The sequence below is a fragment of the Pseudopipra pipra genome, chromosome 6 (assembly GCF_036250125.1).
Source record: "Pseudopipra pipra isolate bDixPip1 chromosome 6, bDixPip1.hap1, whole genome shotgun sequence".
NCBI lineage: Eukaryota > Metazoa > Chordata > Aves > Passeriformes > Pipridae > Pseudopipra > Pseudopipra pipra.
Genome location: NC_087554.1, coordinates 25,456,849 through 25,479,978, shown reverse-complemented (window position 1 = coordinate 25,479,978; position 23,130 = coordinate 25,456,849). Strand labels below are relative to the sequence as shown.

General features: G+C 52.6%; 1 protein-coding gene across 4 annotated transcripts in view; it reads left to right on the top strand.

Annotated features, from left to right (window-relative positions):
* DGKZ (diacylglycerol kinase zeta) overlaps positions 1-23,130 on the top strand; it is a 54,741-nt gene that overhangs the window by 16,963 nt on the left and 14,648 nt on the right. For 2 of the 4 annotated variants that reach the window (XM_064657986.1, XM_064657987.1), the window contains exons 2-16: positions 13,888-13,996; positions 14,702-14,797; positions 15,575-15,652; positions 15,974-16,030; positions 18,117-18,185; positions 18,620-18,691; positions 18,999-19,115; positions 19,208-19,279; positions 19,571-19,666; positions 19,946-20,028; positions 20,502-20,562; positions 20,938-21,051; positions 21,461-21,601; positions 22,099-22,177; positions 22,466-22,521. In XM_064657986.1, coding sequence (XP_064514056.1) covers positions 13,888-13,996; positions 14,702-14,797; positions 15,575-15,652; positions 15,974-16,030; positions 18,117-18,185; positions 18,620-18,691; positions 18,999-19,115; positions 19,208-19,279; positions 19,571-19,666; positions 19,946-20,028; positions 20,502-20,562; positions 20,938-21,051; positions 21,461-21,601; positions 22,099-22,177; positions 22,466-22,521 — 1,300 coding nt within the window. Of the gene's footprint in view, positions 1-8,668; positions 13,064-13,887; positions 13,997-14,701; positions 14,798-15,574; positions 15,653-15,973; positions 16,031-18,116; positions 18,186-18,619; positions 18,692-18,998; positions 19,116-19,207; positions 19,280-19,570; positions 19,667-19,945; positions 20,029-20,501; positions 20,563-20,937; positions 21,052-21,460; positions 21,602-22,098; positions 22,178-22,465; positions 22,522-23,130 lie in introns of those variants that run through there. The other 2 variants (XM_064657984.1, XM_064657985.1) reach the window with 2 other exon arrangements.

Sequence of the window (23,130 nt, the reverse complement as noted above, 5' to 3'; positions counted from 1 at the left end):
GGCCAGGAGATGCTCCGGCACAGGCTGCTGGTGAGGATCCCCCACCTGGGCTTGAGCAATGTTACCCACCCAGAGGTTTTCTTGTTGCATGAACAAGTGAGGAAGCAGATGTGGTGGGGGCAGGTATCAGAGGGGTCTCAAAAAAATGTTTTCCATCTGCACTGGGTCACTAAGAGCTTTGCTCCCCAGCCCCTGGCTGGTGGTGGGTCAGGGCTCCTAGGGCTTGGTGCCTGTGCCTAGCCAGAGGGTTTAGGGCAGGTGAGCTGCTCTGCCCTGCCCAAACAATGCTTCTCTGTGCAAGGCTTGGAGAGTGCCTTTGTGATTTATTTGAAATTCAAATCCATGCCTGGACCCAGAGGTTGTGGTGAATGAAGGCTGCCAGGAGCCAGGCCAGCAAAGGGGATGAGGAAGGGAAGGAGGGCTTCCTCTCTGTGCCAACCTAGCCCTGGTCCCTGAGTCGTGTACCCTCTTGCAGCTGGCTGGGTTGGGCTGGAGGTTACTCCCAGAGGAACTCTGAACTGAGTTAGTATCCCAGAAGCAGGAGTGTAATGCTTGATGTTTGCTGACTGCAGCTCCATGGGCATGTTGCCTGCATTGACCTCTATGGCTGACAGCAGGGATGATGGCACAAGTGCCATTGGAGCCCCTGGGATCTGCAAATGCCAAGGCAAGGGGAGAGCATGTGTGGTGGAGGGATGACATTGGGGCAGCAAAACTGTGGAGGGGGAGGATAGTGCTGTGTGCCAGGTAGCCAGGCATGTTCCTGGGGAGTGCTTGCTGACCAGTCTCTTTGTGTCCCCAGACTCCACCTGCCCCATAAAGGTGTCTTCCCTTGTCTCCAGGGCAGCCAGCCCACTTGATGGGGATCCAGGAGGATAAAGCACTGGCCAGCAGTATATAAGTATGTGGTATTTTTATTGGCTTGCACAGGCTGTGCAGTCCCAGCAGCTGCCACAGTGTTTCTTCTCAAGAGCTCTCCTCGCCACCACCCCCATCTCACCCTGCCTCACCTTCTTGTGTCTGTACTAACCAAGGCCACTGAAAGCCAGGCTGCCTGCCTGCTGCCTGTGTCACTAACCGTGTTCTAGAGGGCAGCTCGTGGCTGGACTTTAATTGATTAACATTTCAGCTCCTGTTTTGCTGGTGTTTGGATTAAAGGTCAGTTGAGGTCTCCCTCCTCTATGTCCTAGCCATTGTGGGCGTGAGCACCTATACCCAGTGCATGCTGAGTGCTTGGAAGACCTAAGGTGACAGCACTGAGGCTGGTTTAGTAAAATGGCTGAAGCAGCCTGAAGTTTGGTAGGACTGTGACTGCTAGGAATGGTGGAAAATCAGGGCCTGGGAGACAATCACCATTGTTGGAACGTAGTTGCTGTATGGGAGCCAGTTCCTGGACTAGCAAACACCTCACTCACACGTGCTCCCGAGGAGATCAGCAAGTAGAGACAAGTCCCAGGTCCATTCCCGGGCTCCCTACACCATGGTCTTTGAAGAGCAGCACATCAGTCTGGGCAGGATTTGGCTGCACATGTGCAAGTGCTGCAGTAGAAGATTGTCGGTGAGGACTGCTGCTTCGTGGCTTCTGCTATATGGTTTCTCTGGGTATCACCTTGTCTGCATGGCATCCTGGGCCTTTCTGACTTTGCTACTTGGTCTCCAGTTTGTGTCTCTGACCTTGTAGACACAACAGACTTGTGTCCCAGGGCTGCTTGGGAGTGGTTGGAGGTGTTGGGAGCAAGAGGCAGTGTGGCCAGTTAGTGCTCTGCAGAGGGGAGGAGGAGGGGTTTGGGAGAGGTCCAAAGAGCCGTGGGTTGAACACCAGAGGGCACGGTTGGTCTTCACAGCTCTTTGTTGCTCTGCTGTGCAACTCTAGCCCTTTCTCTGCAGCTGGCTTCAGCTGGGTGTTGTAACATGTCCCCTCTGCAGGGTCACTTGGCTCATTGCTCCTGGTTTTGCTTTCCTCTCTTCTGCAAGGAAGGGCTTGGCAAAGCATCTGTGTGGAGTTTTTTTTGTGCTGCCATGACTGAAGTGGCTGGTGAGCTTGATGGCTTAAAGTGGTCAGCTGCTGCCGCGGGCTGGCTGATGCTCAGAGGCAAGCCTCCAGCCAAGGCAGCTGTTAGCCAGCTCCCCGCTGCACGGGCTGGCGTGTCCTGGTAGCACTCAGAGTCACACAACAGCAACCACACAACCTCTGCACCTGAAGCCTGGGTTGCTTCCCCCAACACTGGAGGTCTCCAGAGCACTCGGTGCTGCTCTGTGGGCGTGGGAGGAGGAGCAGAGAAACTCAGGGAGCAAAGCAAGGCAGCCCTGCATTAAAGGTCTATGCTAAAGTGTTAGTCCATTCCAGGAGGAGGACAGTGGTCTACTTTCTGCACCAGCATCGCCTCTTCGCCTGGGATCTCCTCTCTGAAGGACAATGGTTGCTGCAGAAGCTGACAGGCGTGGGGATATTAAAGCGAGAGAAGAAAACAAAGCACGTAAGAGCAGATATGCTGAGGGCACGTAGAAAAAAAAGGGTGGAGGAGAAAAAAAAATCAACTTTTCCTCCTGCCCTCCCATTTGTTGCAGAGAGAAGCTGACATTCAGCAAAACCAAAAAAAGATAGATTTAACGTTGTTAAAAGGAATTACTTTAATTTTTATATGAGGTGCATAGTTTTGATGTGTGGTGCGGAATAAAAAGACAGTCACTGCCACAAGGTGAAAAAGTGAAACTAAAGGTTAGACTTGATATCAGTAACAAGTTCACAGTTAAACCAACAAATGCCATTTGTGTGGCAAATCAGCATGTACTTTGCTTAGTCACGGGGTCACAATGAAGGCTTGGGAGGTGTCTTTCTTGTCTCAGGCTTTGTGGTGTGGAGAGGTCACTGGGGACCAGGTTTCTCAGGGATGCTGAGCAGTTTTGCCCCTTCCAGACACCTGCAGGGGCTGCCACTTGTGGTGTGGTTTCAGGTGCGTGGGACCAGGGTCTCCTCACTTGGAAAGTCTTGCTCAGGGCTGCGTGGGCCTGGGGAGCCTCTCAGCTAGGAGCAGTGGTTTCTACTTGAACACAGCAGACTGAAACCTGTGACAGCAGCACAGGGAGCCAAAGGTCTCTGTCATGACCCATTCTCCCATGTGCATGTTTACAGGCTGAGGGCTTAAGTAAGTCGTGGGGGAAGGAGGAGAATGGCAACAAGAAGGTTTGCGTGGCTGGCTTGAGGAATGGGCTCTTAGGCTTTCTACTCCCACTGCCTCCAGGGAAAGGGACTCAGAGAATTAGTGACCTAGTCTTTTGCTGGTCTGCTTGACTGAGAAGGGATTTTGGGGCCAGCTGGAATCCTCCTTTGTCACCCCTCTAGGCTGTTTCCATTTGCATGTCTAGATCCTGCCAGCCCAGGAGGGAGGTAGGACTGTGGTGGGGGTGAGGAGCAGCAGGTGATGTCAGCAGGGGTGTCTGCTGTGCATAGACCATGGGGAACACAGAGAGCAGGATGGGTACAGGGCAATTGGAGACAAGCTGGAAGCTTGAACCCTCCCTGGAAGTGTTCAAGACCAGGTTGGATGGAGCTTTGAGCAATCTGGTCTAGTGGAAGGTGTCCTTGCCTGTGGCAGGAGGTTGGAACAAGATGCTCTTTAAACTCTCTTCCACCCCACACCATTCTGTGATTCTATTAGCTTCCTTGGCTGGAGATGGGGCTGGGGAGGAACCGCACATATCTCTTACCAGGCTACTTTGTTCTGAGTGATTGATTAGTTATAGCACATTTTTAATTTCCCCTTTGATAGAACATCCTGGCAGTCCCAGTCAGTGGGTCTTAGTGATGGACAGGGGACTGTTCCTAGGGGCCCTTCTGCAGCTGGCAATGTGGCCACCCTGAGGCTGCAAGGATGCTGGGACCTGCTTGACTGCTAGTGGCAGCTGGCTCTTTCCTGGAAGTGGGAAGGGAAGTCCAAAGGATGTGTAGATACCCTGTGCAGGGAAAGAGCCCTCCATCGTTCATCAGCTGCCAGGTTTGAGGGGAGAGAGGACTGAGCAGGCGCGAACATCTCCTGGCTGCCCTGGGTATCTCCAGCTCCCTTTCCCCTCTGGCGTGAGAAAAGGGCTGAATGCAATCCCCACAGCAGCTTTGGTGGTGCTCACGTGTCCTCTCCTACCCCTGTCTCCCCCTGCTTCGCAAAGGCTACTTGCTCCTTCTGCTGTGATGGAGGTGGCAGCAGTGGTGGTAGCTCAGCCTTCAGGCCTGGCTCCCCTCTGGTTAATGGTTTCCTGTGAACTGCTTTCAAGACACCCATCAGGGAAGGCGGCTGGCCGCCTTTGGCACACTGGCTGCAGCCTCCGTGACGTTTTGTTATGATCCTGTTACTGTAGTCTCTCTCCAGGCCCCAAGGAGCACTGGGCACGGTCCAAATACATGCACGTTCCTACACACAGAGGAGAAGAGATCCCTGCCTAATTTTAGCCATGACATGTAGGCAAGGGGAAGGAGCAGGCGGGAGGGGGCAGGGTGTGAAAGGAAGAGGTCCGAGCTGCAGCCACTCAGGCTGACTCACTACAGCCGTGTGTGTGTGTGTGTGTGTGTGTGTGTGTGTGTGTGTGTGTGTGTGTGTGTGTGTGTGTGTGTGTGTGTGTGTGTGTGTGTGTGTGTGGCTATCGGTTCCCATCGCCGGGTAAGTGACCAAAATAACAATAGTTGATGACGCATCCTGGAGTGAGCTGGCCTGTGGCACGACCCTCCCTCCCCTCTCTACAAAGACCAAAGCAGCCCTTTTGTGGCCCCAAAAGGGAGCTGGGTTGTGTTTGGCTGGGAGCAGGTCCCTAGGGACAGCTGGGGGACCCAGAGAGTGGTGAAACATGATGGGGAAGTCCCCAGCCTGGCTACAAGAGGGTCCCATGGAGAGTTTTAGCAACAAGGGAAGACAAAAAGCTCCTGAGACATCTGTGGAGCCTGCCTGGAGCAAAGACTGTCTATAACTCAGGAGCAAGTTACCTCCTGTGCACGAAGGCAGGTTCTCCATGGCAGGCGGCTTTGATCTCGTCAGCTGTGCAAACCCCTTTATCCAGGTCCCAAGGAGGCGGGAGACAATCGCCTCTTAGGCGCGTTCTTCCCCTTGTCCTCCTCCTGCCGCTCCCAGGGAAGCAGTGCCATCCTCGAGCCGCAGCTGGGTATTTGGAGGGCAGCTGGGCACCGGGGGGACCCCTCTCTTTTTGGCCCCCCTTTGGTACCCGTGCCTGCGACCGGGGGCGAGCCGGCCTTGGGGCTGCTCTGAGAGGAAGTGCAGTTGGTTATTTTAACGAGCGCTGTCAGGGTTTGCAGCGCGGGGAGGAGCGGAGGGAGAAGCCAAGCACTCGCTCTCCAAACTAGGACTTGGTAGGGGAGGGTTGGCCCGGTAGGGGAGGGCTGGCCCACAGCTGCTGCGCGGCCACCGCCACCCGCTCGGCACCTGCAGGACCCCTGCGCCGCTCCGGATCAGGTCACAGGGGCTTCTCCCCACGCGCTCCCCTTCTCTTCTCCTCTTCTTTCTTGTCCCCTCGTTTGCTGCTTTTGTTTGTGCTGGGTGGGGGATGGGAAGGGGCCTGGATCAGACAGCTGGGCCGTGGGACTGGCCACCCTTTAAGTAGCATGTCCTGCCTTGTGAGGCACAAAGCTGTGCATACTGAAGGAGGTGACCAGCACTGGGGACAATAGTGGGAATCTGCAAAAGAAACCACGGGCTGGGCACCCAAACCACCAGGACACCCTGCTAAGCCCCCCTGGTGATTTACTTTGTGCATGTCACTTTGGAAAGGGAGCTCAGAGAGAGAGGGAGAGAGAGAGAGAGAAGAAACTGACTCCACGTCCTTCCCAGCCTGCATTGCTGGTCCTGCTGATGGGACCAAAATAGAAACTGCATGGCTGGCCTCTCCCTCGACCCCTGCATCACTGATAGCAGTGGCTCATCCTCTGCTTTTATTCCTGGTTAATTCACAGCTCGAGGCTATCAGTCTTGCTTTTTGGCTCCTTAGCCAAATGCAGCAACAGATTGTTTATATCAGTGCTGTCAGGTTTTTTGATTGCCAGGAGGCAGATTATTTACTGTAGTGGCGTATAAACTTCATAACATTATGGTGGTGGAAAGTTGTCAAGAATATGAATGCCCAGAATCAGCCCAGGAGACTCAAAGGGAATGACTTTGATTTAAATCAAGACAAAACACTGTCTTCCCTGGATTTTGGGAAAGAAATCGTGTTACTCTGAACCCTAGGACTGACAAACTCTTGACTTTATGAAGCGTAAGTAGAGGATCTGAGCTAGTCTGGCAGATATACCATAAAGGACATCTCAGGTTTGCTGAGAAGGTGGTGAAGGGGAGGTGGCACCAGAGCATCATACAGAGTTTGGGGTGAGGCAGGATGGAGTTGCCACAAGGATGTTGGGATAATGCTAGGAACTGTAAAAAAAGTCTCAGACCCTTTTACTCCCAGCCTGTACTCTTCCCAGAAAACCAAACTTGAGAACACTGTCTTTTGAAGGGCCAGGCATGAAGGTGGGATGGCTTTTGCCTTGCATTGATTGAGGCAGGGCCAGGCAGTGGCCTTCCACCTGGCTTTGCCACTTGGAGAAGCCTTCCAAGGCAAACTGCAAAGCTGTGGTGTTTCATTTCTTTACCATGCTACAATCCCCCTGCAAGGCAGCTGCTGGTCCCCAGTGCTGCATCCGTCCCCCTGCCTTGCTAGTTCAAAGAAGGAAGCTTAGTGGCTGCATCTCCTCCGTGTGTCCCCAGCTTCTGACTGACTGTGAATACCCGAAAATGGTATGGAGTTAGTGCCTGTGTCTCATCCCTGGTGTGAACTGCACGGTGATCTGCCCAGGGCACCAGCAGTCAGAAGTGATGCTGAAATGGTGATGCTGAGGTGTGCTGTGAAGTTTCTGTCGCCTGAAATAAAGCCTGTGGACAGGTTTTGCTTCTGGTCTTCTTGTGCAGGTATCCTGTTAGTCTTTCATGTCTGGGGTGATAGGATATTTGTGTCAGGTCCACAGTGCTGGCAGTGCTGTGACACTGTGAACAGAGGTGTCTATGTGTGAGAGCAGGAGGCTGTGAGTTGCGCTCTTGCTGAACCACACGCAAGATGGGTGCAGAGGCCAAATTGATGTAGCTGCCCATCCCTTGTGAAGCAGTGCTGTCCCAGGGCCTCCAGGATGGTCAACCAGAGTGCCCAGTAACACTGGCAGGCTTCTGAACAAGTTAGCGAACTTGCTTAGGTATTGCCAGGGGTGCCTTGCTCTCACTGTCCATGCCCAGTAGCCCTTGCAATGCAGAGACCCCAAAGACCTCAGGACTGGGAGGAGGTTCTCTGCAGCTGCATGCATCTGACCACCAGCTGGTTTCTAAGCACTTTCCTTGCTTTCTCACTAGAAGAGAGGTCTGAATTTGTCTTGATCAAACCCAGGGCTCACTGAGAGATAGGTGGAGACCTGTTCCCCTCTAAGTGCCCTGCTAGGACCAGAAATGGGCTTCTGCAGCCTGGAGGGGCAGCCTTAAGGTTGTAGCAGTAATCTCTTCCCCTGAAGGGTGACAGCACAACCAAGGATGTCCTTAGCCATGGTTTGCCCTGGGAATGCCATGCTCCTGCAGCTCAGAAGCCTGGGAGTGAGGTGCTGTGGCCCCTGTAGGTGGTGGCACTTGTTGTAGTAGATCAAATGTATGAATCCCCAAACAGTTGAGCATAGCCCGTAGCTCACCCCTTGTGACACTTTGAAAGGCTCATGGTTTGGATGGAGCCTCCCTGCCCCTGTGCTGGGGGGAGCCCCATCTCCTTGCTCCTACTGGACCCAACATAGGGGAGTTCCTGACTCTTTTATTTGCATGATGGTAGGAGAGATGACAGCTGGAATGGAAATTCTGAGTACAAACAAACTGCACGGTTTGGGAACTTGCTGATTGCTGCAACGAAAGCCTGAAGGTTGCACTACATCTTGTCCAGTGGTTTCTCTTCCCTGTCTGGCATGGGGGCACCTTCCTCAGCCGACCTCATCTGTGCAGGTTGCTCTTTGTGGCCCTTCAGAGAGGGTTGGCCAGGGAGCCCTAAGGGGAGAGGCTGGTGACTGATACGTGGGAAGCAGCATGGGAGAGCAAGGACGGCATCTCAGGAAGGGTGGTGTGAGGACGGCAACATACATTGGAAGATTGAATATCAGAGCACTGAAAGGGGGATGTGGGCTCCACAAGCTTGTGATAGAAACCGAGGCTGAAGGCAAGTGGTGGGTGGGGATGGGGTGGGGATGAGCAGCAGCTCTCTGGATGGGCTCCCAGGCTCTTGTCCCTAAGTCCCTCTGATGTCCTAGCAGGGAGGAGACAGAGAGGCAGAAGCCCAGGGGATCTGGCTGTCATGCAGGGGTGGCTAATAATAACAGTTATACTTTCCTTATGGTTGATCTGTACAAGTCAAGTGTCCTTGACAGGTGAAGACAGCTTGTAAACTGAAACGGGCTCCTGCACGCATGCTGCCAGCTCCAGTGCCACAGCAGCTCCCCAGCACCCACAGCAAGCCAGGATGCAGGAACCCAACCAGCTGCCATCAGGACAGGTGCTCGTCATGGAACAGGGCAAAGCACTCTGACTCGTTTTCCTTGTAGTCCCGTGGTTGGAAAAAATGCTTTCCAGTCGACTAACTGGAGATTTGCTGAAAGGTCAGGAGCTAATGGTGTTTTTCATATCCAGGCTTTTCTATGACTCAAGACTTGTGTATTTGCTGCCAGCAGTGTCCTGCAGTAGGGTCCTCTTGCCACCTTTGGTGCCAGGGGACAGGTGCCAGATATGCCATTGTATGAAGGTAACCTGAGATCTCTCTTGCTTCTGGGCACTGGCAGGAATAGACCAGTTGCTAGAGGGATAGAGAGAATAAAAATGTGGAGAAAGGGCCAAGCAGGCTTATGGCACAAGATCGCTCTATGTATCTAAGGGCACAGAGGGCCTGTTCAGTTTAGTATATGGGAGTTTGCTTGAGGCTAGTGAAGCAAAGCAGAATAATGGAGCTGAATATCCAGGTGCTCCTCCTGATGGGGGCAAGAGGTTATACCATGATGGACACTGCATGTTTAGCCCTGGGAGTCAGCCTGTCTGATTTTAGGACTACCACCACCACATGAGGGATGGCTGTTGGATGTCTGGAGAGATGTCTCTGAATCAGCTGATCCATGAGCTCCATGTCCACTGAACTTACAAGATGCAAGTTTTTCCTCTTCAATCCCTGCTGTACTTTCCAAGGGCATTTAGATCCTGTGAGGACATGTTCCTGCTTCAGCAGTGTGTCTGCCCACTGAGACCAGGCTGGGAGTGTAGGAGACTTTGAGGGCTCTGGTTATAAAAAAAAAAACAACACCTCCCAAGAGCTCTGATTGAAAATCATGAGCAACCAGAGCTGCTGTCTCTTTCCTTATTCACAGGAGGAGACTGAAATGGTAGTGCATATCTGCTGATAAGTAGATTTGATATCCTAGTGTACATAGCAGTACTTCCTTTCCTTTGTACCCTGCAAATGCCAGGCTGCCTTCATCCAGCCTCCTTACCTAACTGAGCTGAGCAATGCAGTCTGCAGAGCAGCCACAGGTGCTGGCTCTTCTCCATCTTTTTCTCAGTGGCAAAAAGTGCAGATCCCAGAAGTATGCTGCTGTTAGGCCAGGGGCTTCCAGGGCTTAGCTCCTCTCAGGCTCCTCTCTGCCCAGTGCATGGTTCCCTGGCTGCTCTGCATGCAGCTCTGCTGATGCATATCAACCCTGAGCACCCCTAGCAGTCTGTCCATCTGCTCTGCCAGCAGCAGCTCTCAACACCTGCAGTACACCATTTGGAGCTCGGGTTGGAAGTAAGATGCAAGAGGTGGGGATATGTTCACCCAGCATATCTGAGCTGCCTTGTCCTGCTGTCATGGGCTGTCAGAGGGTTGTCTTGTAATAACCTTCACCATTGGTGGTTGGAGCTTGAGGCTGTGTGCCACTTATAGACAGCCCTGAAGATAAAAAGGCTGGTAATCAGCTAGTACTCAAACATAAATGTCAAGCCAAGGTTGTTCTAGCAGATTTCCTCACGAGACTGTGGTGCAAAAAGGAAGGAAGCTGTGTTGAGAGATCTTCCTGCCCACAGCAGCTTGATGCTGGTAGAGTATCTGGGACATGAGGGAGCAGCCGTTCAGCTTATTTGGGGTGCAGTTGGTCACTATGTCTCCCCCAGCAGCTAAAGCCAGCCAAAAAGGATCGGTTGCAGTGTGCCACATCCAAGCAGCATTCTCACTTGCATTTTTTAATGTTTTATTTGTTCAGACAATTTTTAACACCTGTTGGTAATGATGCTGGTCAACAGCCGGCTGAACATGAGCCAGCAATGTGCCCAGGTGGCCAAGAGGGCCAACTGCATCCTAACCTGTATTAGAAATAGTGTGGCCAGCAGGACTAAGGAAGTGATTGTCTCCCTGTATGCTGCAGCACTGGTGAGGCAGCGCCTCAAATCCTGTGTCCAGTTTTTGGCTCCTCACTGCAAGGACACTGGCGTGCTGGAGCATGTCCAGAGAAAGGTAATGACGCTGACGAAGGGTCTAGAGGACAAATCGTAGGAAGAGCGGCTGAAGGAGCTGGGGTTCTTTAGCGTGGGGAAAAGGAGGCTCAGGGGAGACCTTATTGCTCTCTACAGCTACCTGAAAGGAGGTTGTAGCAACGTGTGGGGTCTGTCTCTTCTCCCAAGTAACAAGTGATAGAACAAGAGGAAATGGCCTCAAGTTGTACGGGGGAAGTCTGGATTCTTAGATTCTATGCAATTTACTGTGCATCGTCCTGCAGACAATGGGGGCAGCAGACAGGAATGAAGCACTACAGTGTTGGGGACAGGCTGGAATCAGGGTCATCAGCAAAATGTGCTTTTGCCCTCTGCAAAGCTGCATGGGCCTCAGTGGATTGAACCTTCTGGTGACCAAGTGCCTGCCTCCATTGCTTGCAGTGGTGGGACTTGAGAAATACTTCTGAAGAGGTGACACTTTGGTTTTGCTTTCAGTTCAGCCAGGCTTTAGCTGCCCTGATGCTGCTCTCTGGAGGCCGTCGCTGTCCTTCCTTCCTTCTCTTTTTGTGCTACATTACTGAGTACAGGCATGGTGATGAGACTGTACAAACTAAAGAGCTGATCTCCTTGCCCACCAGGCTGGAGGAATCCAAACCAAGCCTGGTCTTTTCCAAAAATATAAAGTCAGCTTTGTACTCATTTAAAAAAAAAAAAAATATACAGCCCCTAGTGCTACAAGCACTATCAAAAACTCTAGTTTGTCCAGAAAATAAAATATGTCCCATCTTACAGCATTTCCCAAATAAAAAGGGAAGAAGCTTCTGACAAGGTTGCCTGTTTGTGTGGGCCTTGGGACTTTAAAAGTTTGGGCCAGGGTGTTCTCCTGAAGATTCTCTGGTATTGCTGACCTGCAAGTGAGTGTGTAAAAGAGCATAAGAAAGAAGGAAGATAGAAGCAAGTGGAGCAGATGTCAGTCTTAGCATAGTGGTGAGCAGCATGCCCATACCCTGTGGTGGGTACAGGAGATGCCTTGTACAGAACTGAAATCCTTGAGAGTGGTGGTGGTGGCTTATGTGTGCTTGCAGGCTGCCATGATCCAGAGTCCCCTGCCTTGGGAGCAGCTGAAGAGCCAGAAGTTTGCTTCTACCAAACTGTGGGGTTTTTTTGAATTGGCCTTGAATAAATCCTCTCTACCAGTTGAAGAGAGGTGGCAGCCAGAAGTTGGGAAGCAAAGCACTAGCTCTGGAAGAGGGGAGCACTGGAGCTAGCCACATCTACCAAATCTGCCTGCACTGCTTTTACTTGCCTGGTTCATTTTCTTCTGTAGGATTCACAAGGGCTTAATTTCAATTTGCTGCAAATTTGGTGGGACTAGTGCTTAGCCAGAGTGGTTCCTGTGGGGAAACCAGATGGACCGGCATCAGGAAAGCAGTGGGGGTAGTTGAGGTGCCAGGGCTCATTGACACCTTGGGATGCAGGGTCTCTGCTGATCCCACAGTAGAGAGCAGGGTTCCAGTTAGGTGGGAACACTTGCCCTGCCATCGCAGCCCCCTGGGCTGAGCAGTGAAACTCAGGGAGCAGTAGAGCTGTGGGGAGCAGGACCCTGCCACGTGCCCCAGGAGGCATTGCCATGTCCCCCACTCCCTGCTTCAGCCCTCTGTTCCCTGCTTTCTCCTGACTCCTTGCCCTGACCCCCACAGCCTGGCCTGGGGACCCATGGGGGAGCCTACTTAATTCCTGGTCTCTTTGAACAGCCACCATCCAGTTGCAATGGAAACCTTTTTTAGGCGGCACTTTGGACGGAAGAGGCTGCGGCACACCAACGTGGTGGCCGTGCCCACAGGCAAGGCCAGGCGTCGCTCCCAGGTGGGGCTGCCTTCCACCGTGCTGGCCCAGCGCCGCCGCGGCTCAGGCACTCCAGAGGCATCCCTCTCCTGCCTAGGCCTGGTCCGGCGTCCTGGCACCCGCCGACGCTCCAGCACCACGCCGCCCTGCCTCAGCCCCAGGTTTGCTGTGCAGGCGAAGCGCGGGGGCCAGGCACAAGCCATTGATGCCCAACTGCTGGGTCCCTCTGTTCTCCTGGCCAGCCTCGTTCCCATGGGACAGGAGGGGAACAGGGCTCCCCATGCTAACAGCTCCAAATCCGAGTCTCTGGAGGATGGTGGCACAGCAGCAGAAGCTGAGCAGGGCCAGCATGAGCGTTGGGCTGAGGAGACATGGCTGGCCATGCTGCCCCAGCTGCGGCCACTCCAGGGGGGGCTGCTGTCATGGGGCCCCCGCTGCCTGCGGCGCTCCTCCTCCCACCACCTGCCCACCGAGGTTGTGTACAGCCGGGCTGCCTACGGCCTGCCAGGCCGCTACCGCCGCCTCAGCCAGCGCCGGCGCTCCAGCGATCCCCTCCGACCTGGGCTGCTCCCCTCCAGCCACCCACGGCTGCTGGCCCAACACTGTGCAGGGGTGGCCAGAGCCGGGTGCCCCTCTGCCACGTTCCCTGAGGGCTTGGGACCGGAGTCCACCTGCCACGCTGCCCCGGATGGCTGGAGCCCCCGGTTGCTGTATGTATGGCGACAGCATGCAAGTGGGCAATCGGTGCCTTGGGGAGGGGAGAAATTGGATGCAGATTCAGGCTTGGTGGGGAAGGAGGGAAGGGACTCGGTGCCTTTGGCCCTGGTTACCATTGGTGTTTTGCAGTGCTACTGGCATACCTTGAGCATCTTCCACTCAGGCCAGTGCTGCTGCTGATGCTTTCAGTGCAGCCCCTGGAGTTTGCGGTTGTCCTCTCCTGCCAGACTGGGGCCAGAGGGAGATGGCAGGCCTGGTTGTGGGCTGGAGGTGCACACTTTCTCCTGCTGGCTGGATCACCTGCTCCTTTCCTCCACCCTAGCACATCTGGGGAGAAGCTTGCTAGCCCCAAACAAACAGCAGCTTTTATTCTGGCTGGTTGTGCTTGTCCCTGCAAGAACTCCAAGCTCTCATGTGCCTTAGTATGGGAGAGCTGCAGGGAGCCTCTGTGGGCCAGGGGCTCTGGATTGTCCCTGCAAAGGCAGCCTTACCACCACAGCTTGTTGGAGACTTCCAGGGTGTTTTGCAATGGAACTGTCATCCCCAAGGGCATTGACCCAGCAGGCCCAGGCTGTGCCTTTTGCTGGGTACAAGGTGTCTTTAGCTGAGCTGTCAGCAGTGTGGGCAGCACCTCTTCATCCCACAGAGCTGTCTCATAGGAACAGGCACTCCTCAGCCAGCTGTGCTCGAGATGCGCCTCATTTCCAGCCACTTGGTCTTGAGGAAGCTTGTCTGCTCCAGCCTGACATTGCATCTTAGAAGCAGATTGTTATTCCTCCTACCTTGATTTAATAGCCAGCCTCTCTGTGTCTTCCAGGAAAGCTATTGCCAAATCCAGCCTCCAGCACATGATAGCCCAGCCAAACCCTGCACTAGCCCTGAGGAGCGACTCGGAGAGGCAGATACGCAGCACTGTGGACTGGAGCGTAAGTTGTAACTCGTTTTGCTGGGCATTGCATGGAATAGGCTCCCAGCCAGGAAGCAGAAGGCTCTTCCCAGGTTGAGGCTTCCCAGGTGACTGACTTTGACACATTTATGGCCTCTGCCATTGCCACCAGCTGGTGCCAATGTCTGTGCTGCTGGCAGCACTGCTTGATGCTGCAAGGAGAAGCTGTGCAGACACAAGTGGTTCCTGGGAGTATGACATAATTACTCCACTGCCAGTTCTTCTGCTTCTGACAGCTGAGATCTGGTGGCTGGGGCCAAACAACAAGGAGCAAGTCCCTGCTCCTTTGCAGGCAAAGCCTGGCAGGCTTTAAGCTGCATCCTGAGGTTGTAGAGCAGAAGCTGGTTCAGGAGAGTCCCCTGCACTGAATTTGTCCCGATGCCTCCTCTCGGAGGGTGATGAATCAGCTCCCCTGTGCAGGGAACTGCAACTGGGATGTAGGAGTTAGTTTCCTGGGGCCCTCTCATTTCCAACAGATTGGCCATGGCAGCAGCTTTGTGAGGTTTCCTCTGTCCAGATGTTGTCCCTCTCTGTTGTGTGCATCTTGTCTCCTGGCCTACCCCTAGCTCCAACCTCCTACCCCCTAGCATTGTCTAGTATCTTGTCCCTTGCATAAAGCATTTTAGGGGCTCGGTTGCCTGTCTGGGGGTGCTCTCAGAGAAATGTGTTGTCTTGTGCCTTTCAGGAGACTGCGATATATGGGGAGCACATCTGGTTTGAGACCAACGTGTCTGGGGACTTCTGCTATGTTGGGGAGCAGAACTGCATGGCAAAGCTGTTGGTGAGTCACCTGGGATCACCCACCTCCCCAGTAAAGGCTGAAGATGCAGGCTGGGCTGTCACGTGATGAGTGACAATGGAGTCTGTACTGCTGCTGCTGGGGGACATGCAGAGGTCTGGGGAGCTGCCAAGACAGGGAGTGTGTCCCTCCTGCCTCTGCACACTGGAGGGATGAGTCTGTAGTTTCTGCCAGTGCTGGTGCTCAGTTTGCAATAGGAACCGGACGCAGGGCTGCCACTTGCCTAGAGTATTCCAGGGAGAGGGTGTTAGGATCCCACACCCTTATCAGGATAATCTGAATCCAAGACCTTTCAATGGAGGAGAAAAATGTGTGCTGGAGACTCAAGCCCCTGCAGGCGGCACTGTTCTTACAGGGTTGCTGCAGTCCTCCCTCCCAGCTTGCAGGTTCAGTCCTACTTATGATGTAGGATGGAGCAGTGATGTGACAGTGCCTGCTCATGGGGCTTACTGGGGGAGCCCTGCAGGTGCCTCCCAGACCAGCTGCCATGGTGCTCTCAGGCAGTGTCAGAAGAGGCCAAGAACTGCAGGACAGGACAGTGGGGAAAATACCTCTCTGTTCTGTGCCAGGCTTGAGAGCATCTGCTGTAGGCACATGCTTAGATCCCTTCACTTGCAAGGAGTCTAGGCTGTGTCTAACTTTACTCTGTATCCCAATATATATGAAGGAGGTATGATGGGAGGCTGAGTTTGCCGGCCTCAGAACACTGCATGTTTTCACTCACATGCATGTTTTTCTTCCCCTTTTCTTATCCTGCAGCAAAAACCACTCTCCAGGCGTAAGTGTGCAGCCTGCAAGATTGTAGTGCATACACCCTGCATCGAACAGCTGGAGAAAGTAAGTAGAGCCTGTTGAGCCCTCTCTGCAGCTCACAAAACTGTAACAGCCCTTCCTTTTTGGCAATAAAAGACAAGAAGATTGGGGAACTGCAGTGTGTAATTGCAAAGAGGGGTCTTCTGAGGAGACAGTACCAAAAGGAGTGACATGATTGGGACCCTTGGCCCCATTTTGTTCAGTAACAGAGATATGTGAGGGTTTTGCAGCAAGTACCAAACAACTCTAGAAGTTCTGGGCCTTGCTGTAGTACAGTAAACTCCAGTAGGTTGCCTTGAGGTATGACGGTTTTACTAATTCCTCTCATGTGTGTTCAATCTACAGATAAATTTCCGCTGCAAACCTTCCTTCAGGGAGTCAGGATCCCGGAACATACGGGAGGTGAGAGATGTGCCTTGGACACTGCCCACATCTACCTTTGCTCTTTCCAGTGTGGTGACAAAGACACCAGATGCTGCCAGCATCTTGCCCATCAGAGTTCAGGCATCATGCTGCCTCCTGCTCCAAGGGGGTGGTGCAGTAAAAGGAATGTTTCTTTGCCAGGCAGCAGTGCAGACTGAGTGTGAGGAGTGGGGAGCTTGCAGACAAGGAATGTAAAGCATGTTCTGAAGTTCCTGAATCTGCATGGCGAGAATCTGCAGACTGTTTCCTGGAATAAACTTTCCCCCTCGTGTTGGTCCCCAGGCACAATAGACAGGGCTATTGCAAAGAGCAGGTTCCCAAGTCTGCAATTTGGAAGGAAGCAGTATGGGCTCATTTCTTGCTTTATCACTCAGCCCTGACTGGGGTGTCACAGGTACTGCAGGTAGCAGTGGAAGATGCCTGCAGCGGTGCTATCAGACCACTTTAGCCCATGTTTTAAGATACTGGGTGTAAGAGGTGGCCTGGGACCTGTCTGCTGAGCTGCACTGATGGAAGCAACTGTCAGCCTTCATGTTTCACCCTCCAGCCTATGGAGTCAGTGTAGCCCATGCAGTGCTCTGGAGTGGGTGTGGATGGCTCAGTCATGGGCCATAATGGTAACACAGCTGCCCTCACACTGTGTTTGTGCTGGCACAGCAGATGCAGTAGGGGAAAGGTATTCAAACACAGGGCTGCCTGCTTTCAAATGCCAATGTGACATCAGAAAGCAAAGCTTTCAGCATCACTTTAAACCTTCCTTTCTTGCTTGCTCTTCCTGCCATATCTCCTTCCCATATCACTCTTAGCCTAGCTCACCTATTTGTGCTTCACTTATTTTTAGGGCTCTGCTGACAGCTGTCTGCCTCTGCTCGATCTTCTGTCTCTATTTTTCTTCTGTCCAAACTCTACAAATTTTCTCTCCCCTTTCTTGGTTTTTCTTTTTTTCTCTCAAACTCTGCTTCTCCATCCTGTCTTTCTAATGCTTCTCAGTTCCTTCAAGGCCTCTTCCTTCCCATTTCCCTAGAAATGTGCTCTTCTGGCCTTTGTGGTGCCAGGGATCTCAGTCGGGGTCAGCCCTCTCCCTAGATGTGCCTGCTGGGACTTAGAGTTCAGCTCAAGGCATAGTCCCCCTTCCGCTCCTACTAGATTCATGTCTGCTAAAGCCAACAGGTCTCTTTGTCCTCTCCAGTGTGCTGCACTCAGAGCAGGCAACACTGGAGCTGACCCAAACCTCCTGCCAGTTTGTGCCTCTGTCATCATGATCCCAAAAGCTGTCAGGAGCAGGATGTTGGGCCCTGCCACAGCCTATGAATTCTCACTCCCTCTTCTGTTTTTGCTATTCTCTCTGCAGTGCCATTCCTAATCCAGGGCTGGAAGAGTAGGGTGGGATTTAGGACATGTGGTGCTTCCTTACAAAACTTCTGAGTCCCTCACTGCAAGTGACTCCTGCAAGTCCTAGCCCTCTCCCACCATGAGCCTGCAGGCAGGGTAGAGGTGCCTGCTTGCTGCCCACCCTGGGGCTGAGGCAGGCTGCAGGATTGCCCTGGGGCAAAGAGCAGGGAGAAGTGGGTGTGGGGGGCTTTGGGTCCGCCGCTGTCCTAGAGGAATGGGGAAGATAGGTTCTCTGCTTAGCTGCAAGCACTTCTGTCTCTCTGTGGGCACAAACTGTGTCTCCCTGGGGATTTTCACACCTTCCACCAGCAGGTTTTTCACCTGGCACTAGGGGCATCTGGACAGAGACGTTAAGGGACTGAGATGTGCTACTGCTTGTCCCCTGTCTCTTGGGTCTGCTTTCTGTGATTTTCAGTGTTCAATTTCCCTCTCCTCCTTCCTATTTCTTCTGGTTTTGATTCCCTTTTCTCTGAGCATCTTAATTTGGCCTCATGCCCCCAATTCTTTGGCTTTGCCTTCTCTCAAAGGGTTGGGGCTGGTGCCTGTGAGCAGTGGGTTTGCTGCAAGAGCAGTGGTCCTGGGTGGCTTGGGTCCATTATTTCTGCCTGTTCCTGCATTCCTTCACATGCTGGGCCTTTCATTCCCCTTTTTTTTCTTTTCTTTTTTTGTTTAGCCCATCGTTGTCCGGCATCACTGGGTGCACCGGAGGCGGCAGGAAGGGAAATGCCGGCAGTGTGGCAAGGTGAGAAGGTATCTTGGGGTGTTTTTCTCAGCCTCAGGAAATCTAAGGTCAAATGAGAGACAAGAACAGGGCTGGGAACCAGGGACATCCCACCGTTCTTGTTTGGCAGTAAAACCAAGACACGTGCTCTGTTTTGCTCAGTGAAGCACTATGTAAGTGCTTCCCACATAGAGTAGTTTTCCCCCTGGGCCCAATCAATCCTGAAGGAGACTGTCTTCCCGTCATGCTTTCTTTGAGCATTAAGGACACCCCTGCGGAGCACAGTGACCTCCCTGGTGCCATAGTGGTGGTTGGGGCTATCTGACAGGGATCTAGAGGGCTCCAGCTGCAGACATGCTCTCTTTGTTAATGTCTCTCTTAGTGGTGGGAAAGTCCTGTTGGAAGGTAGAAAACCCTGAGGGAATTCCCTAAACCTCTTATCCTTTCTTCCACAGGGTTTTCAGCAGAAGTTTGCCTTCCACAGTAAAGAGATTGTAGCCATCAGCTGTTCCTGGTGCAAGCAAGCGGTGAGCAAAGCCCCCATAGAATGCCTGACCAGCCTGTTCTGCACCTAATGACCTCTGCTTTCTGCTGAGACTCTCCAGGCTGCTTCTCTGCAGCCTACCCTTAACAGCTCCTCCTACTGACTGAGGCTGTAATGTGATATTTGTGAACTCCTTCTAGAAACTTTCTCTTCATTGCCTTCCCATTACAAAATTTCTGTATGGTTTTCTTCAGCACTCCTTGTATTGGCATGTGGGAGCTGGGAGAAGATGGTGGCTGTCCCTAGAAAACTGAGCAGCTGAGTTTTCTCTCTGTCTTTTCATTCCCCAGTATCACAGCAAAGTGTCATGTTTCATGCTGCAACACATTGAAGAGCCCTGCTCGCTGGGGGCTCATGCTGCTGTCGTCGTTCCTCCCACCTGGATTCTGCGGGTCCGACGGCCCCAGGTAAGCCATCTTGGTTCTTGTGACTCTTTCTCAACTCCCACTTGCCCAGTGGCTCCTTACGGAGTTGCTATGTTTATTTCTTTTGTCTCTAGAATCCACTAAAATCTAGTAAGAAGAAGAAGAGGACATCATTCAAGCGGAAATCCAGCAAAAAGGGGGCCGAGGTAAGAGATCAGGGGACAAGGAATAACCTTGTCTTGGAAGGGCAGAGGGACTGAACAGTGAGGAGCAGGGCTGGGAAACAAAGGGGGCTTTGCTGGGTCTGTGCTGAGGTTAAGGAAGTTGAGCTGGAGGGCAGATGCCTCCTGGTAGGGTATATTCCAGCTATGAGGCTTAGGGGGTGACTGGGATGTTCTCTTCCTCACCTTTCTGACCTGCATGATGTTAGGGCTCAGCTGGAGGTGGGAGTTTGCATTTTCCCAGGTTTGTTGAAGGACCTGTGGTGTCTCTTGCAGGAAGGGAGGTGGAAACCCTTTGTCATCAAGCCCATGCCAGCTCCTCTTATGAAGCCCTTACTGGTGTTTGTGAACCCCAAGAGCGGTGGGAATCAGGTATGGCCTTGCCCAGTGTCTCCCTGAGAAGGCATCTCCATGAGGGCACTACCGTTTGACTGCCAAGGTCTCATCATGGTTTTGGTGATGTCTCAGCTGCAGAAGAGGCACAGCAATCACCACAATGCCAGTTTTCTGCCCAGCAACTCCTACCTAGGCCAGGCTTTGCCTCTGTGCTTCTCAGAATGATGTTGTCTTGGGCTGTCCCCAGGACCAGATGCCTTCTTCCATTGTCCACTGGGAACTCCCTGTTACCTCATGTCTTTCTTCTCCCCATAGGGAGCCAAGATCATCCAGTCCTTCATGTGGTATCTCAATCCACGGCAAGTTTTTGACCTCAGCCAAGGTGGACCCAAGGAGGCGTAAGTACTGATGGAGGCAGCATCTTTCTCTCCTCCATCCCTGCCCCAGAGATTGCTTGATGCTCCATAGCTCCCACCTGCAAAGAGACCTCCAACATTTTGAGAGGCCTCTCTAGGATAGCTTGTGGTCAGTCAGTGATTCCTGCTGGAGGGCTGGTCTAGTCTTAAGGCTAGTGGCAAAGAGACTATCTATGGGGTGAGGTTCCCAGACTTAGTTCCTTATATTTAATTAACATTGTGTGAGTCTTGTCTCCTTGCTTGGGTTATCTGTGTGTACACAGCCTGTGGACACTCCGCTCTTCCTATGCAAGAGCTGGTGAAACCAAAGTTACTGTGGCTTTGCCCACTGTTGAGAACACCTGTGGCAATGGGAGAGTAGACACTTTGCGAATACCAAGGGCTCTGTGAGGCAGCTGCTGCGTAACACCTTCAGTACTTCTTCCCTCCCTCCTTAACCTCCCTGTTCCCTGCAGGCTGGAGCTGTACCGCAAAGTCCACAACCTCCGGATCCTGGCGTGTGGGGGAGACGGCACGGTGAGTCCCCAGGCCCTTGGTGCCTGTGATGCCCTTTGCCCCATGCCCTTCCAGTGCAGGAAGCAGCCCTTCCTTATTGTAATCCAGAATGAGGCAAACTGCACTGTGGCACTGGATACTGTGGGTGCCCTTATGCCCTGCTTCAGGGAGTGATAATCTGTAACATGTCTGGATTTGTAGCTCTTTAGGAGGCCAGTATCTTCACTGGGGTTACTAGTATCTCCTGCATCACCTGTTTGGAGCATTAAAGACTGTGAATAGCCTTGGTGGTGGCTAAGGGGACCCCATCTCTGCCATCGCAAGTGCTCTGAGCCACGTCTGCCTGCTTGCTGGTCCCTGAAATAACCACTCCTTTGCACCCTCTTGCTTGAGCAGGTGGGCTGGATACTCTCCATTCTGGACCAGTTACGGATCAACCCACCTCCTCCTGTGGCCATCCTACCTTTGGGAACAGGGAATGACTTGGCCAGAACACTGAACTGGGGTGGGGTAAGTGATGGGCACAAGAGCCCACTGCTGACAGAGAAGGGCTGAGCACTTCAACTCCTCTTCCAGATACATGTGTGGGATTTTGCACAGGCTACTCTTTTGACTTCCCATAAAAACAGATCAACAAATAAGTGCCATTTGGATGTTACCATTCTTCTAACATTTGAATTGTTCTGCATTAGATAATAGTCTAGTACGATGTTAACAAAAGCAATCACTATTTCAAACTTCAGGAGATTTTTAGTAGGAAGAGATATTGTTTTAAATTTAAGTCCCACTTTGTTGTGCATTCAAGTAGAGTTATCTCTTCTACATCTTATGCTCTGGGATGTCTTACCAAAGCCTGCTGTCTCTGGGGCATCTCTGTGGGAGGCAGGCATGAGACTCACCAAGTCCTTCTCTTCACCAGGGTTACACGGATGAGCCTCTGTCCAAGATCCTGTCTCATGTAGAAGATGGGAACATAGTGCAGCTCGATCGCTGGAACCTCCATGTGGAGCCAAACCCTGACACAAACCCTGAGGAAAAGGATGAGGCAGCCACTGACAAGGTGGGACACTCCTCTCCGTATTTGTTTCCTGTGCTGGGGTTCTGCATTCTCCTTTCTCCCACTGGCTCAGGCAGCCCTAGGACCTGGGGCTAGAGTGTTGGGTTGGTGTTTCTCTCTCCCTCCTGCAATTTCACTGCTCTCATCATGGCTCTGAGTCACAGTGCTCATGGCAAGGCATGTAGAGTTCAGAACTAAATGTTTATGGTTTTTAACCATAGCTTGCAACAGGTATAAACCCAGTCCCCTCTGAGACTGTTTCTTTAGCATATACATGGGTATTTGCAGATATCTCAGACAGCAGAGTGTGTTCCCTTGGGCCTAGGAGTCAGGGACCAATCCATCATCTCATGCTGGTAACCTCTGTATTTTCCGGGGGAGAAGGCAAGCAGGCTCCCTCAGCCTCATGAGCACTGTACGTGGCTCTGCTGTAACCTGACCTCATCTTTGCCACAGCCACACACCGGCAGTCTCATCCTTATTCCTCCTTTCCATTTCAGCTGCCTTTGGATGTCTTTAATAACTACTTCAGCCTTGGCTTTGATGCACGGGTGACGCTGGAGTTTCATGAATCCCGAGGTACAGGGCAGTGGCAGGGCTTGGGCAGGGTCTGTGGGATGGACCCGTTCGTGTTTTTGGGTTCCTCAGGAAAGTGAACAAGAGGATTTCCCCAGAGACAGGCCTGAACGTTAAACATGAGGAGCAGTTTGAGGCTGCAGAGTGGCAAGAGGGGTTGCCTGCACAGGAAGAGAGCTGGGGTCTGACTCCTGGATGAGGCTGACTGGAGAACTATGTCTGGGGAGAGCTGGCAAGTGAAATATTTCCATGTGCAGGCCAATGACCTGAACTTTTTTATCCTTTCCCTAGAGGCCAACCCGGAGAAGTTCAACAGCCGGTTTCGGAATAAAATGTTCTATGCTGGGGTGAGTGTGTGGAGGATATCTGAGCATGCCTTCATAGCAACCTTAACATCTGGAGCACAGGCATGGACCTGCCTCCTGTCTGCCCCCTAAACTCACTCATCCAAGTTACATGGACCTTCACCCGCCCTGAAGCTGGAGGATTGCTGGAGAAAGGCTGCAGCGCTGGGAGTCACAGCTCCTCTTTGGCTGCGAGTGCTGCTGGCAGTACAGCTTGCTCCATGGCCTGCAGTACAGTTGCTTTCTTGATCTCCTGCCACTATTGTTCTTGTTCTCTGGCTCACGGTTGGTCACCCAGGCAGGACCTCCCCAGAGCTGTGGGGAGGCAGGCTGTCGCCCCTGCAGAGGAAGGAAGCCTTTCCATAGAGTCCCCACACTACTTTGTTCTTTTATTTTATATCTTGGGCCAGTTACAGCTCCCTGGCTAATTATACCACCTTCCCATATCTCACCTCTAGATTGCATCTCAGCATTGCCTTTATTCCTCTGTCTCCCCATCCTCAGTATACCTTCTACCCAGGTGTCTGGGTGGCTGGTACTTGAGCATACTAAAGGCCAAATGCTGCTCTGTGCCATCTCACATCTGACCTGCTTGCGTCTCTCTTCCTGTCT